Source organism: Nuphar pumila, chromosome 7, assembly GCF_984573655.1.
Source record: "Nuphar pumila chromosome 7, dmNupPumi1.hap1.1, whole genome shotgun sequence".
NCBI lineage: Eukaryota > Viridiplantae > Streptophyta > Magnoliopsida > Nymphaeales > Nymphaeaceae > Nuphar > Nuphar pumila.
Genome location: NC_143255.1, coordinates 52,368,585 through 52,386,325, shown reverse-complemented (window position 1 = coordinate 52,386,325; position 17,741 = coordinate 52,368,585). Strand labels below are relative to the sequence as shown.

General features: G+C 37.8%; 1 protein-coding gene across 1 annotated transcript; it reads left to right on the top strand.

The window, feature by feature from the left end:
* Positions 1-8,139: 8,139 nt before the first annotated feature.
* Positions 8,140-16,568, top strand: LOC149832253 (cytochrome b561 domain-containing protein At4g18260-like). Its single transcript, XM_090013204.1, has 4 exons — positions 8,140-8,268; positions 8,430-8,591; positions 8,936-9,084; positions 16,268-16,568. The coding sequence occupies exons 1-4, from the start codon at positions 8,140-8,142 to the stop codon at positions 16,566-16,568; spliced, it is 741 nt and encodes a 246-aa protein (XP_089869330.1).
* The last annotated feature ends 1,173 nt before the right edge of the window (positions 16,569-17,741 follow it).

Here is a 17,741-nt window from a genome sequence, read left to right as displayed (position 1 = left end):
CAAAAAAAATATATCTGATGGCTCCATTACCAAATGTTATCTAAAAAAGGCCAGCCTTTTCTCTGCTAGAGTAGGGAGTACGGAGTAGGTATTAGAAGATTTACCAACGGGGAGCTCAGCTTGTCAGGTAGGAGCAATTAGTGCACGTCACCCTGTGTTGAGACATTGCAGGTTCAAAACCCAATGGTATAGTTGTATAACTGGTAGGGGTGTGCCTAACCCCAACTTGCTTTAAAAAAAAAAAGGTATTGGAAGATTTGATGGAAGATGGTGGTGGCCCACTATAAACCTAGCCTCAGGACCAAATGCCAAAAGTAGTTGTATTCCGCCCCCGGCATAGCTCGCTCATAGAAGTCTCAAATTCTCCTATTTTTATGGTGTATTTAAAAGTATTGGGCACCTAACCCCAGCCTAGGTAACAAATATAGCCAATATTTTGAAAAACATTGCATTTTTTCTATGATATTTTACTGAAAACAACACGTTAAAAAAATGATTATTTTGAAAATATTGCATTTTTAACACATTATAAACTGCATAAGAAATGTTTTTTTCTTCTGAGGGAAACTGCATAATTAGAAATGGTTGTTTAGCTATATTTTTTATATGCCTTATAATCTTAATATATACTGATATTTTCATGAGGATTTTTCTAAGAAAAAATGAATTATTGGAAGTATAGATCGTGAGGATTTCACTCGCCTAGATTTTCTCCAGGACGAGATTTGTAGTTATCCCTGGTTCATCAACATACCCCAACCACACCAAATTAGAACACAGCCCATGTCTGCCTACCATGAACGATGTGTTTGTGCTGCTCCATGAAACATGATGAGCATAATATTTTCGTAGTTGAAATTCATGAATTTGGTTTAGACCTCGTTTGGCACAATGACCAAAACAAGTAGAAAGGTCAGCTCAGAGTTACTAGAAGCTTTATAGATAGGTGGGAAGTGCATTTCTTAGAAACTCGAAACTCTTCGCTTCCAAAACTTGATGAAAATCTCAATCTTCTCATGCTTCTCCTATGCTTCTCACACATTTTTTTCTTGCTTCCTATGCATTTCTGTCATGATTTTCTTGTTTTCCATGTGTTTCCTTTCACACTTCTCATGTACTTTTTCTAACTTGACAATCATTATTTTTAGATTTTTAAAAAGAATTTAATTCTTATACTACAATATCATGAAATTTAACAATTATTATTTTTATTTTATTACTTTGCATTCATTTAGTATTTTGATTCCCATTCAATCTCATCAAATTTTTTATTCCTATTTTTTCTTTTAAATTGATTAATCATTTCTTGCTTCTTATAAATTTCAAAATACCTCGCTTCTCACTCCTGCTTTTTGCTTCATTTTTCACTTCCACTTCCTAGTCGAGTAACCTTGAGCTAGCCTTCACTACAAAAAATTGCTCAAGTTTCCATTGAAGCCTAAATTAGGCTCTTGAGTCAATACTCTCTAAGTCGTATATAAGTTGCCCATTGTCTCAATCCTCTCAAATTCTTCTTTGCTTTAACAAAATGAAACAACCCAACATGGGAGTTTTTTTTTCACGAAAAATGATCATACTATACGAAAAATTTGACATGTTTTTCTTCGCTTGTGCAGAACTAATGAATTTCACATGATATATCGCTTTGTTTGTCGAGTGCCACAAACTCTCACTTAAAATGGGGTCTGCACTTTTTTTTTGCTGACTTCATGAAGTTCGCATAAAATTATATGTGAACTTCTTGTTAAAGTGAAAGTTTGGATCAGAATATCACAAATACCTAATAAAATTTGCATATATATCATAAAATTTAAATAAACATATGTGTGAACTTTCTCTTAAGCTAAAATTTAGGACATCGCATATACCTAACGATGTTCGTGTATATCTCATGAAGTTTGCATAAAATTATGTGCGAACTTTCTGTTAAAATCAAATTTCTTAAATACCTAACAAAAGTTGCATATACCTAACGAAGTTCACATAAAATTATGTGTGAAACTAACCTCTCATATAACTAATGAAGTTCACATATACTTCATAAAGTTTGCACTCTTAAATGATTGAGTATAAAATCCTATTCTCCACACCCCAAAAATCTTTTTACATAATTTTTTAGGGTTCTTTGTGGTCTACAACCTGCTTCCCACTGGGAATTTTTTTTTGGAACTTTTTCTGCAATTATTTTAGCAACACTTCATCCTTTATCTTCTCGAAATCATTGATGATGATTTTTTTGGTAAGCACATCTTAAACGGATGAACCACTTATTTTTTTTTAAACACCAAATTTTTTATTTGTTTTGACGATTCATATGCTTCTATCCTTCAGTTTTGTTCTTTATATGTTGTGTATCATGTATGATAAACATGGTATGTTGAGAATACTATTTCATTTTTTTGTTGTTTTCTTAATGATTTTGGTTTTTATTTTTGTAGATATGATCATATGATAAGAGTGGTTATTGTAGGTAATTTTGTTAATTGAATGCATGAAGTCTACATGGATATCTTTTCCTTACGTGCTAGTTTTTTAAGATAAATAATATATGTTGTATGATTGGTCTAGGCACTTAATTATGACTTATGAAATGGTTAAAATATAATACTATATCCATGATCACCTTGCTTGAAGATATATACTGGTCTCAAAAACTAATAGCTATAATGAATTTGTAGTTTTGATGTCTCGTAAAATCAAATATGTGAAAGAGTCAATTATCCTCGAGTATCAGGGAGATCCAAAATTAGATGGCAAACATATATGGATAGACGTCTTGGATGATGATCACATAAAATCCATGTTATTTAATTATAATGTTTACTTAGTTGCTTGCAAAGTTGAAGAAAAAGTTGTTTCTTTAAAAGTTAAACAAGAAGTTGTTGGCGAATGAAATGATGGGAATCCATGTGGGCAAATTAGTGCAGAAGATACGAAACTATGTGGACAAACCAGTGTCAGTGATATTCATCACAGTAACTTGAATGACATTCAACCTTCTTAGGCGGATGACAAGCTAAGTACAGGTTGTAATTTATGTTTGAGATATAGGTACAATGATGGATATGAAGTTTTTATGCTTAATCTTGAATGTTGAAAATGCAAACATATTGAATGCATGTATGGATTAAAAGCAATAGATATTGTGAATCTTGATTTAGTTTGTGAAATCGAGCAATCAATTAATGGTAGTAGTAAAAAAATCAGATGATATCGATGATGATGATGACTATACCATGTCGATGGGAGAGAACAAAAATAATGATGACTTGAGACAAATAATGATGGATAAAAGCAATGCACGAATGACAATTGATAAGTTGAACCCTTGGTATGTTGCAGAAGTTATATAAACATTTATTGCTATAAGAACTATTTTATGTTTTTACACCAATTAGACATGGTTGAATAATTTCTCGTTCAATGAATTTTCACATAATGAAAAACAATTGAAAATCATTGATGTGGAGATATCTCATTTATATGATTAATTACGTAACAAATCACTTAACGATTGCGAACAATTTTAATGTCTAATAACATGCTCAAACGATCCAAATTTTGCTATTAGTAAAAGGTTTAATGATCTCCAATATTGTCGCAAGTTTTTGAAAGATTATGTAGTTAGAAATAACTATAAAACAAAATTTTTGAAGAGCTGAAATAAGAGAGTCACTATTGTATGCATGAAAAAGAACTCACATACTATAGTTATTATTTACCCATGAAAGATTCATTGTACAAAGGTGCGTGGAGCAGGATTCTTTCAAGTAAAGAAGTATGAAAGTGATCATATATACGGTGGATCACTAGGCATCCTTGTACTGAGAAAATATTTTATAAGTAGATTTCAGGTGTTATTCATAAACCCATGCACAATAACCTAAAGATAACTTTAAGAGAAATAATGAATGACATTAATTGCGATGAAGGAGTGAAGGTCACTTAAAAACAAGCATAACGTGAATAAAAACATATTAAGGAGGTGATATATTGTTTATTCAAAAAGTCCTTCAAAATGATTCTCGCCTATTTGGATCATTTGATGAAGGATTATTTCACCTATTTGATCAATTCAGACTTATCAGAAATATTGATTTTAGTACATGTTCTTATCCTTTTATCTAAGCAGACTTTTGAAATGATGCTCTTCAGTTCTTATGGTAGATAATACTTACCTAAAAAGAAGATATGCAGGTATATTGTTATCGGGTCATGATATTGATCTTTATGATGAAATAATATTTTCGATAGTATTTGTAGTTGTTGATAAGGAGTCGAAGAATTTATGAAAATGATTTTTGAAACATCTAAAAGAACTACTATCACAAATATAAAGAGAGATTAGAGCTTATAATTACGTAAGATAGGCATGAAGGTCTAAAGTATCATTTATGATTAAAATATAAAAAACTAAAAACAATAAAAAAAATAAACCAAAAGATGAACTCATTGGAGAGATAAGACTCCTTAATTAATAATTTCTGCTTGGATTGGAACTCTTAAAACCTAATTTAATTGGGCACCATGGTCTCCTCAGCTGTAAGCATAAAAAAGAAAACCAAGAAAAGGCTGTCCACTCTTTTTAGCAATTATTAGTTTTGCAAACAGTCAAACAAGTGCCATTACATGGCACACTTTGAATGTGCCTCTGATTGCCCTCCATCGATGGCTGACAGTCTGTCGGTTGTGGAGCTCAAATGAGGTACAGTGACACGTGCCTTGTGATGGCACCTGACTCGTTTTGCACATATACAATTGTCAAGTTTTAAATAGTTACAAAGTTTTTGGGCTCATGATGACAATGGTATAACTTTAGTTTATCCCAGTCTTGACAGGTCACATTACGTCCTTTGGTTATCATTTCGTATAAAGAGAACGAATACACCCATTACATGTGGCAATATTGCACCAGAAGTAGTGGGCCCCATCTCAAATAAAATTTATAGCTTCCACTTAAGCATTTTATTGTTATTAGGGGTGTCAATGGGTCGGGTATGACCCAGTCTCAACCCATATCGGATAGCGTAGGGATAGGGTTTTGTAGCAAAGAAAGGAACTTGATTAGCTATCTAAGTTGGACCCATGAGGTCCGGTTAACATACCAAGCTGGGTTTGGTTTAGAATTTCATACTAAGCCCATATCTGACCCAAGTTCTGATTAATTAAGATCCCTAAGTTTTTAATGTAACAAACATAAAAATATTATTTTAGCTGGTAGGATAGGGTTATGTAATCCTTATCGGACTGCGTACGGTTTTTCCTGTGGAAGATCCGACTGGACAGTACAGGTTAGGACCTGATAGCATATCCTCTTGGTCAGAATCAGATCCTGGTCCTGACCCACCCAATTCCAGTGGAGAGTTGGCCCATTGACATCCCTAATTGGTACTGTCAAGGTTGTAAAGTGGTTCTCATTGGACTCAACCATAAATTGATCTGCTTAGAATTTTGTGGATTTGGATTAAAATCCAATTCAATCAGATAGGTATCACATCTTGGTCCCATTTACCTAAATGATTTAATCGAAGCTGGACATGGTATTCTGCATATTCTTTTTTTATAATGTGGGGCCACATACGACACAGTTACATTCTTCCAAACACAATTGGATAATGTTCATGACCTAAATCACTGAAAATGCTTGTCCGGTCCAGCTCGGGTTCAGATCACATCTAATATCTTTGACAGGCACAGGAATTTTCGGAAGAAAAAAAACAGTGATATATCAGGCTGGATCCTGGTCGTGGCTAGTCAGATCTGCATCTTCTATGTTGGTACCAACATAGTTTTCTTAAGTCCGAAATTCAGTGGATTCTGAAATTTTTCATCCTAATACGTGAAACTTTGTTATACAGGAAACTAAAACCTATGTATGTACAATTACTGTTTTGTTACTTATTGGCCTAATTGTCACTGATTCATTGAGTAGTACATCTTCATTAGAGCCTTGGCTTGTAGATGAATCTAGTAGTTCTCCCTCCCTCTCTCTCTCTCAAAAAAAAAGATGAATCTGGTAGTTACCACACACACACAATAGCCAAAGGGCAATGCATTTGTCCCTAGCCATTTGCTTCTTGTTTGTGTCTTGACAGGACACTCATGTAGGACTCATCAATTAGGTCCACCAAGGAAACAAGAGATTTGATATCCTGACAATCCACTATAACCTGTTTTCTAGGTAGTGTACTCTTTTGTTGCCATAAAAGTATGTATTGGTCTTTCCACCCAAAGCAAGATTGAGCATGCAGTGGTCACAAGACGGCTTAGTAGGCTATAGGTTAATAGACAAAGGTTCACTAAACTCATTATTAAAGGTTTACTGGGTTTGGCCTTTGAATTTTAGGGACAGTGCTGCCCTTGATAAATTCATAAATCTTAACATTTAACTATTTAAGCTGTCAAGGCTTCACAGATGAAAAATGACTTGGTGTATTGGTCATAGTTGTTCAAGTGGAAATTATAGTTAAGAAAGGCGTGTTCATATGATGATGCCAAAGGAGCAGCTAACTTGAACAGGCATGAACCTAGCTAAGCCATCCTGGTTCCAACCCTGCTTGAGGCATGAATTTAGGCTCAAGAGTGCTCACGTATATCCTTGTGACTTTAGTACTCACAATGCCATTATATTATGCTCCTTGAGAAAAGCATATTTTTTTCCTTATTCCAAAAGTTAATTTCATCTGGGTCTATAATAAATTAAGCAGGAAAGGAACAAAGCTTGACGCTCTAACTTGGTCTGACTCAGTACTGATGCAAGTGGACATGGTGAAGCTGCTAGCCTTTGGGAGACTGCACAAATCATGAACTCATGGTTTGAACCAACCAAAGTTGAGCTTTTTTGTCATTTGAATAAAGGACTCAATTGAGATCTTGTCTGCTTTTGAACTTTGAATGCCACAAAGATTTCTAGAATCTTTTACATCATCAATGGGAAGAACAGGAATCGAAGTTTACTACTCATCAACAGCTAGGATGAATGAGATCACTCAATGGCTCAAGACTTTTGCGTAGCCTAAAGCAACCCATCTGAGTCATACTGAGCCTAGTTTGCTTCCTTCATCGGCTAGTCAAAGCTCTGAGAAAGATATCATAGAGAAAAGAAGATGAAAAAGAAGGCCTTCTATGCTTTCCCTACCGACCCTACTGATCGTAAAAAAGTGGGTTTACAGAGCACACAGGCTATTGCTGTTCTGTCACTGTCATATACCCATAGTACTCCCACTACTTTATATATCTTCTCCTTTTGTTTTCACCTGGCCTCTCCATACATGAAAGCCTGCTTTATTGCTCTGCCACGCCTGGGAATATAGAACAAAACCAGTACACAGAATAAAAAAGCTAAAGAAAACCAAATCTGATAACATTCTTTATCCCCATATAAATATGTTCTTTTGTAATCCTGCTGCACTTTATTGAAAGTTTTATTTCCCCAGCAACTCTAAGAAGTCACAATTTTACCTTTTTTGCGCTTTCCTCTTTCGAGACAAAAAAAGAGAGTCCCTGATTTGTCTTCCAAAATTCAGATTCAAATCATATCGGCATTTTCCTAGAGTCCCAAACGGAAGTTGTTTTCACATTAGCAGAACCAAATTTGGTTAGTTTTTAAGAGTATGATACAGTTTGAGATGGTTTTTTTTCGGATGTGGTTTCCGTGGCATGAACGTATTGGTTGCTAGCTAACAGGTTTTCATTTACTTTTTGGCTAGCTATGTTGGAACTATTATTGAATATGTGCCTTAGTGTTTGACTTATATACGTCATTTTCTTTTCTTTTATTTTTTTTTCAGTCTTTGTAATCATATAATCTACTTAGGTTTTATGCTTGGCCTTTTTTATTATAAAAACTGAGCTGTATGCAAAGAATCTGTTGATTGTTGTTGTTGATGCTCTCTCTCTCTCTCTCTCTCTCTCACACACACACACACATCAATAATTGTAGTCAAATGAGGATTATCATCTCAAATATCTTGCTAAATCATGCAACTCCTTGTATTACCTGTAATTTACTATCGTAAATCTTCTTTTGTACTTTTCTTATCCCTCAGCAACTGTAGCGTGGTGTAGCTGGGAGATTGTTCTACTGAAAATTTTAGTACCAGTCTGCAAGTTTCAAATACAATGACAGTTTTTCAGAGGATGGTCTCCTACATAAGTCTGGCACTTCTTGTTTTCGGTTTAATCCTTCCTGCTGCTTGTGGTGTTGTTTCATCTCATGAACCACTACAAAAGGCTGTAAATCAAAATGGTAGCCACATTGTTCAAAAGGTATCTCCAACTCTCACAATTAACGTGGTTAGATTCATCGAAAAGATCTTTACCTTACTACATATTTTCCAAATTATGAACTAGAACATTATTGTTTCTGTTGTTATTGATGTTTGTTATAATTTATTTCTAGTTCTGACATAATGTTTGTTATCTTGCAGATGAACCATGCACTTGAATTCCAGATGGGTGTCCATGGTTTCCTCCATTGGGCGTCTGTTGGTTTTCTTACCCCTATTGGAGTACTTTTGATGAGAATGTCAAACAGGGTGCAAGATGGAAGAACATTAAAGTTTCTGTTCTACCTTCACGCTGTTTTACAGGTAAAACTTTCACCTGCAATCTCCTTCATTCATGTCCATAGGAGAGAGAGAGAGAGAGGGGGAGGGGGGGGGGGGGGGAGAGAGAGAGAGTATGATCATTAATCCCTGTAAAGTTTGAGCAATTATATCATTGGTACGTTTTAAAATCAACAGCAGAATATTTTATTCTTAGGCAGCCACCCATCTGTTCCAGATTGTTTACGCTTGGTTTGTCTCCATGAAGAGTTCCCCAAACTGCTAGTTGTTTTTAATCTTTAATCAAACTATATCGTTTTTCTTATTCAGTGATTTAGGACTTGGAATAAGGTTCACATGTAATTTAGTGTAGTTTTGACTTCTTGCAGATAGTTTCAGTTTTGCTTGCGACTGTTGCAGCAATCATGGCCCTCAAAAACTTTGAGAACAAATTCAGCAACACCCATCAACGGATTGGCCTTGCCATCTATGCTCTCATTTGGTTGCAAACCTTGAGTGGTTTATTCAGGCCTCATAGGTACATCAAACTTCAGTTTCTACTTTCTCGTTAGTGTTTTTGGTGAAAGTGTGGCTGATGTGTTGCATTATATAAAGAGAAACATATTAGGCCCACTTTTCTGGTTCTGCCACATAGTTTGAAATGTTTTATAATAGATCCGATGCTCTATTTAGTGGAAATCGACTCTTCGATCATATTTTTTTGAGAAAAAAATATTTTTTTCTAAGCAGGAAAAAAGCTGGTACCTTCGTAGCCATTGATTTTGGATCATCAAAAAACCTGTATACATGTCAGATTCCGGCAATCCAAAAGCCCGTTCCCACTAAACAAAACCTATAGATCACATCTACTGTGTTAGACGTGAGAAAAAAATACCTAAAACTATAATTTTTGAAGGGGCCTAACGAGACCTAACAAAAAAAGGGGCTTAAGGAACACATTACTCTGCACACACATATATATATATATAACTGAACATATTAGGCACCATTTCTCATTCTGCCCCATAGTTTTAAGTGTTATGACAGATCTGAACCGTTAGATGTGTTTAGCACGCTCAATTTAGTGAGAATCAACTCTCTTCAATCACATTTTTTTGATGAAAAAATATATTTTTTTGAGCCAGAAAAAACTGATACCTTTTATAGCCATTTATTTTGGATCACCAGGAAAACCTGTAGGTCAGATTCTGACTATCCAAAAAGACAGTTTCCACTAAACAAAACCTATAAGTCACATCTACGGTGTTAGACATGAGAAAAAAATACTTAAAACTACAATTTTTGAAGGAGCCTAACGGGGACCTAAAAAAAATGGGGCCTAAAGGACACATTATATATATAAGCTACTAACGAAGGTACGAAACTAATGAGTAGAAATCACTTTTTTCTTCAAAAAGTTCTCATTTTTTGTAGATCAAATGTTACGAATGTGATCTACATGACTTGTTTAATAAGAAACTTGTTTTGAATCATTTGATTATGACAAGTAATTAGGTTATTAAAGGGGTTTAAAATCAACCGGCCACACTGTGTCAAATTTCATAACTCAAAATATCACATTTTTACATCAGGCACAATCCAAGGCTTGATCCTTAGCAAACAAATCATTCTGTGTGGTTAGATTGAGTCGATACAACTTGCACCTATGATTTATAGCTCATTAGTTCTGGACCTTCATTAGTAGCCAATATTTACCATATATATATATATATATATATATATATATATATATATATATATATATATATATATATATATATATATATATATATATATATATATATATATATATATATATATCAACCCTTTAGTAAAGAGCTATAACATTTTAAATTTTTTGATGGCTTTTGCACAACTGACCCTCTAGATGTAATCTATATGTTTGGGTTACTAGAAGTCCGGGCTTGGATTAAGATTTGCAGGGGTTGAAAAATCAATGGCCTATAATGTACCAAAATTTAAATCATCATAAAATCATATTTTTATGTCTCACTACTCTTACTATATATATATATATATATATAGGCCATGGATTGGTTCAGTGAATCATTGAGTGACTGGCCAGTCACCTAGCTAATTATGGGCAAGTTTAATCTTAATTAAGGGCATGCTTAAACTTGGAACATGAATAAGTTTGTGTTATAAGGTACAATAGACCGTGTGAAATTGATTTCCGCGATCCCTACTCATAGCTGTATAATGGTCCAGGACCTATCAAGCCCAGACAGCCAACAAAATGGGCAAAATCAAAGGCCAAAATCCGACCCAAACGAGGGTTACCGGAAACGGTATAGGAGCATGAGGAACACATTTCCCGGAAAATCATTTACTAAACAGGAAACACAACATTTCCGAAACATGTGGGGGATGCCAAAACTATTTTGGGAAACACATTTCCCATACTTAGGAAATTCATTTCTTATGTGTTTTCCACACATTTCTCGTTTGTTTCTCAAACATTTTCCTTTTGTGGGATGCATGTTTCTCAAGTCGTTTCCCAATTCTTATCCCACTTTTCATTTCACATGCATCTAAAAAATCTTACCTCCCATTTATGTTTCCCATTTCGGTTTCCCGTTCTGGCTACCTTGGGCTGAGCCATGAGCCACCCATATGCCACTCTTGTATAAAAGTCCATAGTTGGGAAGCCCATGACTCGCGGGTCAACGGGTTGGCTCAGTAACTCAGACGGATTAGGGCATAATTTTTTTTTAGTGGTTTTAAATAATACAGACAGGTTAGTATTCGCTCGGCTCTCAGAGAGAGAGCCGAATCAAAGATATCAACATTACGACAGGTTCAACAGCCGTTGAAACCGACAAACAAGACAAAGAACACATAAGCCAAAAAATAGACACAAAATACAAATAAAATCCAAGGCGATCAGTTCGGATCGGGGGGAGGCCTTAGCGGCAAGTGTCTTTGAAGATCCGGAAGGCATATGCGTAACGATGCGTATACATCCACCAAAATATAATTTACTAACTTGTTGAAATTAACCGGGGTCTGCCTGAAAATAGCATTATTGCGCGACATCCAAACGGCCCACCAGGAAGAGAGCAACCAAGTTCTCCAAATGATCTGCCAACTTTTACATCTACGAACTGGATGGGGTCCCCACAAGAGGTCTACATCGAAAGACTCCTGACGCACAGACACGACCGGTTTATTCCAGGTAACCTTAAAGATATCTTGAAAGACCTGACATTCCCAGAATAGGTGGAACGCAGATTCCTCAGCCCTCTCGCAGAGAACACATTTACTCACAATACAGAAACTTATAAACTTGAGGAAGCTATCCGTCTGCACCTGATCATGCAAAATAAGCCAAGCAAGGAAGCGCGCTCTCGGAGGAGGACCTTTGCCCCAGATAATTCTCATATGGAACCGATTCACACCTGCCGGAAGGAGAGAAAGGTAGGTGTCTTTAGTACGGATGGAGCCATTCAGGGTGATCGCTCTACAAAGGAACTGGCTCTGAGCGACGTCGTCGCCCTCACCACCCCACACAGCAGACCAAGCTTGAATCCACAATCTTCGCAGATGCTAAATGGGTGACTTAATTGCGTGCTGACCCCCAAACAAAGACTCCACTGATCCATATTTAGCCTGAGAGAAATTTGCACAAGGGGACCCCAATTGATGTGCAAGCCAACTTTGCTTAACAACCAGAACAATACTTCTTAACCTAGAGTCCGAAATCCCCAAACCCCCTCTATTCTGCGGTAGCCTTATCGTTTCCCAACCCACAAGGTGACGTTTTTTATTGTTACCTTGCCCAAACCACAAAAACCTGGTCAATACTCTAGAGAGCTTCTTATTGATCCCCACAGGCATAAGGAAAATAAACATAATAAATTCTGGCATTGCATTTAAAACATGCTTGATGAAAGTAAGTCTGTCGGCAATCGAAAGGTAGGAGGCTTGCCAAGTCGAAATTTTAGTCTGAACCTTTTGGAGAGTGGCGTTCCAAGCAACTGATGGAATCCGTGATAGCTGAAGCGGCAGACCAAGGTAGGAGAAAAACTTATCCGAAGTGGCACACTGAAAGATCTTCTGCCCAATGGCCTACATATGTGGAGGAACATTGATCATGGAAATGCAACACTTATCATTGTTTTGCGAGAGGCCCGACATCGATAGGAAGAAGAGGATGATGAGTCTGACTCTTAACATCTGTTTGATGGATCCAACGCCGAAAACAATCATATCATCGGCGTAAGTAAGAATATTGCTCTGGAACTCCTGAACTCCTAGTGGCTTAATAAAACCATACCCCACGGCTCTCTTGAGCAAGACTACAATGCCTTCAGAAACGATGTTAAAAAGCAGAGGAGACAAGGGGCATCCTTGCCGAATACCACGCCCAACCTTGAACTGCTTACCACAGGCCCCGTTAATCTGAATTTGGGATTGTGCATTAGTGACCAACTCACGCACCCAGCTAGAGAAGCGCCAACCAAATCCAAAGTTCTCCAACATGTGAAAAAGGAAAGGCCAGTGCACCGAGTCATACACTTTATGGAAGTCAAGTTTAAGAGTAAAGAACGGCCTCCCGCTGGACTTCATAGAATGAACCACCTCTGTGGCCAAAATAAATGAATGTTGCAGCCGTCTATGAGGAATGAAGGCAAATTGAGCATCTGGAAAGATCTGATTAGCGACAGATCACATCCTGGTAGCCAATACCTTAGCGATGATTCGATAGATTCCCCCTAAGACCGAGATAGGATGGTACCGCGCTATGTCCACCGACGTAGCGTCTTTCGGAATAAGAGATACAATGGTCAGATGATAGATAGATGGTAACCGACTGTTGCGGTGGAACTCAGCGAACATATTCAGAATATCACCCTTAACACACGTCCAAAAGGTGCGATAGAAGTCCACAGGATAACCATCAAAACCAGAGGCTTTCCATTCGGAAAAAGCTGTAACTACCGCAAAGATTTTCTCTTCCGAAAAGGGCACTTGCAAAGACTTGGATAATGCATGGTCGATGCAACGAATGAAGTCCGTACCCATCGACCCACCGGCCGAGGGGTTTCTGGCATAAAGCTTGATGAAGAAATCAGTCACCGCTGGTAGAACCTGATCCTCAGAGTGGTAAACACCTTCAATGCATATGGAAGGAATGACATGCCTACGATGCCTATGAGAGGCAACAGAGTGAAAAAAGCGAGTATTTCTGTCACCCTCTTTAAGCCAAATAGCATAAGACCATTGCCTCCACCGAATCTCCTCTTTCATGCGCCACGACCGTAAAAGCAGAGTCAACTCTGCGGATCTAGCATTCAGGCATGCAATACCTGAGTTCGACATGGAGGCCGAGTCTGAGAGAGACTGGTGGATCGACGACAGCTCACGCTCCCAATCCTCTATATGCTGAAATTTACTAATATGCCTCAAGATAAGCCATGATTTAATTGCTCGAGACAAGCGACGACACTTAACCACACAACGAGTAACCTCCCTAGCTGCGGTGCACGAGCCACACCAAGATAGACGGACTACAGACTCAAAATCTGGCTCAGTGATCCACCATTGCTCAAATCTGAATTTGATGTGGCGGGAAAAACCATGCCCCCATCGGATGACCAACTGACTATGGTCAGAGACAGATGGAGGGAGAAGACAACATGAGAGGTCATTTAGCAAGGCCAGCAAAACAGGAGAGACGAGAACACGGTCAAGCAAGCGGTAGCATGGGCGAGCGCGACGATTGGACCAAGAGAAAGCTTCACCATGATGCGGAACCGAATACAGTTGGTTCGATTGAATAAAATTTTGGAACCCAAGCATAGATGTCGAGCAGGAGATAGGATTACTCGAGTCGGAGGAGGACAACAGGCAGTTGAAATCGCCCATGATGAGGTGCTGATCCCCGAAAGACAGAAGGATCCTATTCAGGTCCTCCCAAAACTCCTCTCGACGGCTCGGGCCGTGCGGACCGTACACCATGGTGACCACTGCTGGCATCGGCTCAGAGAGAGAGAGAGAGAAAGAGAGAGAGAGAGAGAGAGAGAGAGAGAGAGAGAGAGAGAGAGAGCACCTAGCTGCCGGTGGCTGCTGGCGGTCGTTGGTAGTCGCCGGCTGTCACCCTAGGGTTGAAGAATGAGAAGAGGTAAGAGAGAACAATAAGGGTTTGTCGACCTTTCTCCAAAAAAAGCTACTTTTAAAGCTGTGAACCGGTTTGTATAAAAAAAACTGGTTCAAAATTCAAGATGACTTGGTGAATCAGTATCGATTTATCAAGCAGTTTCTTAGTCTTGAATCTCCTGGTTCAGCACTGAATTGGCTGACTTGGCCCGAGTCAACCGAGTCGGGTGATTCCTAGCCAATCCATGCCCGAGCCTGGCTAAAACAGGTTTGGTCTGGATCAGTGGCCCGTTACTGGGCGATCAGATCTGACTCGGATGATTACCGAGTCCGATTGCCGGTTTGCCAACTATGTAAAAGTTATTACAGTTTTTTTTTAATGTACACAATTTTATCATGATGTTTTCAAAAGTGAGGTCTTGAATATGCATTGGTTATGATACTCACGCAATAAAAACACACTTTATATTTTCATATTTTACATTTTCTTTATCGCATTAATTGTATCTTCTAAGTTTTATATAAGCAGTATTTTTCTGAGTTTCTAAAAAAAAAAACTAATTTTTTTAATATATGTGAGAAAAGTTTATCGCACCGAGATTTTCTATAAAATGAGGTTTGTGAATTTTTCTAACAGTGTCAGCAATATCAGAATTGAAAACGAGAACACGAACTCCACTGAATGTGCTACTTGGTCATGTTTCCTAGAATGCTAAACACTGAACATAGAAATTCATACCAGACTTTTGTCATCTTTTAGCTGGGGCTCAGTAGACAACAATTAGGCTCTGAACCCTTGTTTTTGTTTGTATGACAAGTGGTAAAAAATAAATCATCTAGGGGAAGACAAATTGCCATCCAAGGGTTGGTAATTTGAATTCTCAAGTCAAAAACAACTTATAAGTAGGGATGTCAATGGGTTAGGTTTGCCCCGGACCCGACCCATACCAAGCACTATAGGATCAGGATTTGGTGATGAATAAGGTCCCATTATCATTCAGGTTGGGTCGGCCGATTAATATATGAACCGGGTATGGTTTGTAAAATTTCATACCAGACCTGGATCCAACCCGAGTTCCAACTAAGATCAGCAATTTTCAATTCAAAAAAGAGATAAAAAGTATTATTTTACTAGGTATGGTCCCTTCTGTTTCATGCAATCATTATAGGATCCGGGTATAGTTTCTCTTATGGTGGGTGCAATTGAACCCAGGTCCGGACCTGGTACCATCATCTCAAATCAGGTACGTATTGGTCTGGTTCCACCTTGATTCGAACTAAATCCTACCCGTTGACACCCCTACTTATAAGTATGTCATAGCCATGAGAAAAGGTGTCTTCTTTCAGTCTTCCATGAGAAATCCGTTTCACTGGTGCACGTGCACACACACACGTGCTTGCATGCACACAAGCGCGCGCACACACACACAATCCAACGTTTGCATGTACGCGAGCAAGCATGCATATGCCTATAACATGGTTTACATCACCACATACACAGGTTCAGAATGAATCAACAGTTTTTAAGTTTCGAAATTTTGAGCCTTCATGCTGTAATCTACCTTTCAATGCTGAATGTTGGATTGTTTGAGTTGTTTCAGGGGAGTTGGAGGAAGAACCATTTGGTATTTTCTGCATTGGCTACTTGGAACAGGAGTTTCATTGTTGGGGATCATAGATACTTACATCGGCCTTTATGCTTACCATAATAGGACCTCCAACAATGTGACCATATGGACTATACTTTTTACTGTTGAAATCTCCTCCGTTGCCCTCCTTTACTTGTTGCAAGATAGATGGGATTATCTGCATCAGCAAGGCAAAGTCCTTGGGGTAGAACCAGTTATACCAACCTACAAAGCCTCTTCACTGAGAAACAAAATGGATGGTGCACATTCCTGATGCTGAGAAAAAGGTACTTTCTTTGTCCAACTTTGTTAGAATGTCAGTAAAAGAAACTAAGTTCGTGACCTCCAATTGCAGGAGTTCATGAACTTGGTCTCTTTTACTATGATGTCAAGCAAACTGATTCTCATTTTTCTTTTTACATTTTATCGTTTTCTAATGAAAGTAATAGACATTGCGAGTTGAAGAAAGATGGGGGAATAAAACATTTGTTTGTAAGAACTTTCTTATTTACCAACAGTGGTATGGTTGTATAACTGGTAGGGGTCTGACCTCAGCTTTCTCTGTCGAAAATAAAAGATTTTTTTTATTTTACATTATTTATTTGTGCCAGAGTATTAAAGTCACCGTAAGGAATATTTTTTTCTTTTTTAGGAAAAAGGGGAATTTGCTTTCGTTACTCTAATGCTTATATCTTTACTAACAAATTGAAGTTCCTCTCAATATGTTAGATTATAATACAAGGAAGGCAGATTCGGGTGCCCTCCATGATGGTGGCCACAGAGACGACCAAATGGTGTGTTAGTTCCACAGGGCACACACATGTTATGATATTCTTAAGGCTTTTACAACAACGACATTAAATAATATGCATTCATGGGTTACGGGGTGTTTTCTGCTATGCTCTGTTTACTTAGTAGAGCATGGGTTGTTCAATTATGATTTTCTTATAACACGGATAGGGGGGGTGGGGGTTTCACACCTGAACACCAACTTCATGTTAATTAGCGACGGATTCGTGGCAGAAAAATTATGTCTCAAAATCCGTCGTCATTTAGCAACAAAAAACTTTCTGTCGCTAATTAGCGATGAATTTGCGATGAAATTTTTCCATCGCCAAACATTAAAAAAAATGCTAATTAGCGACGGAATTAGCGAGGAATTTTTTTTGCCGCTAATTAGCGACGAAATTAGCGAGAGAATTTTTTTGTCTCTAATCTGTCCTTAATTAGCGACGGAAAAATTCTCTCACTAATTTTCAATTTAAACCATAGGACACAAAATTTTCTCTCGCTCGATTAAAGCGTCGAACAACGTGCTTCTCTTTCATATCGTTTGGCTTCCCTGAAAAGCCTCGCAGGTGACGACCGGAATCTAAGGTCGCCGAGGTCCATCGGACGGAAGAACTCTCACCGGATTATCGGGCGATCCGCAGTTCTCGCCGAATTT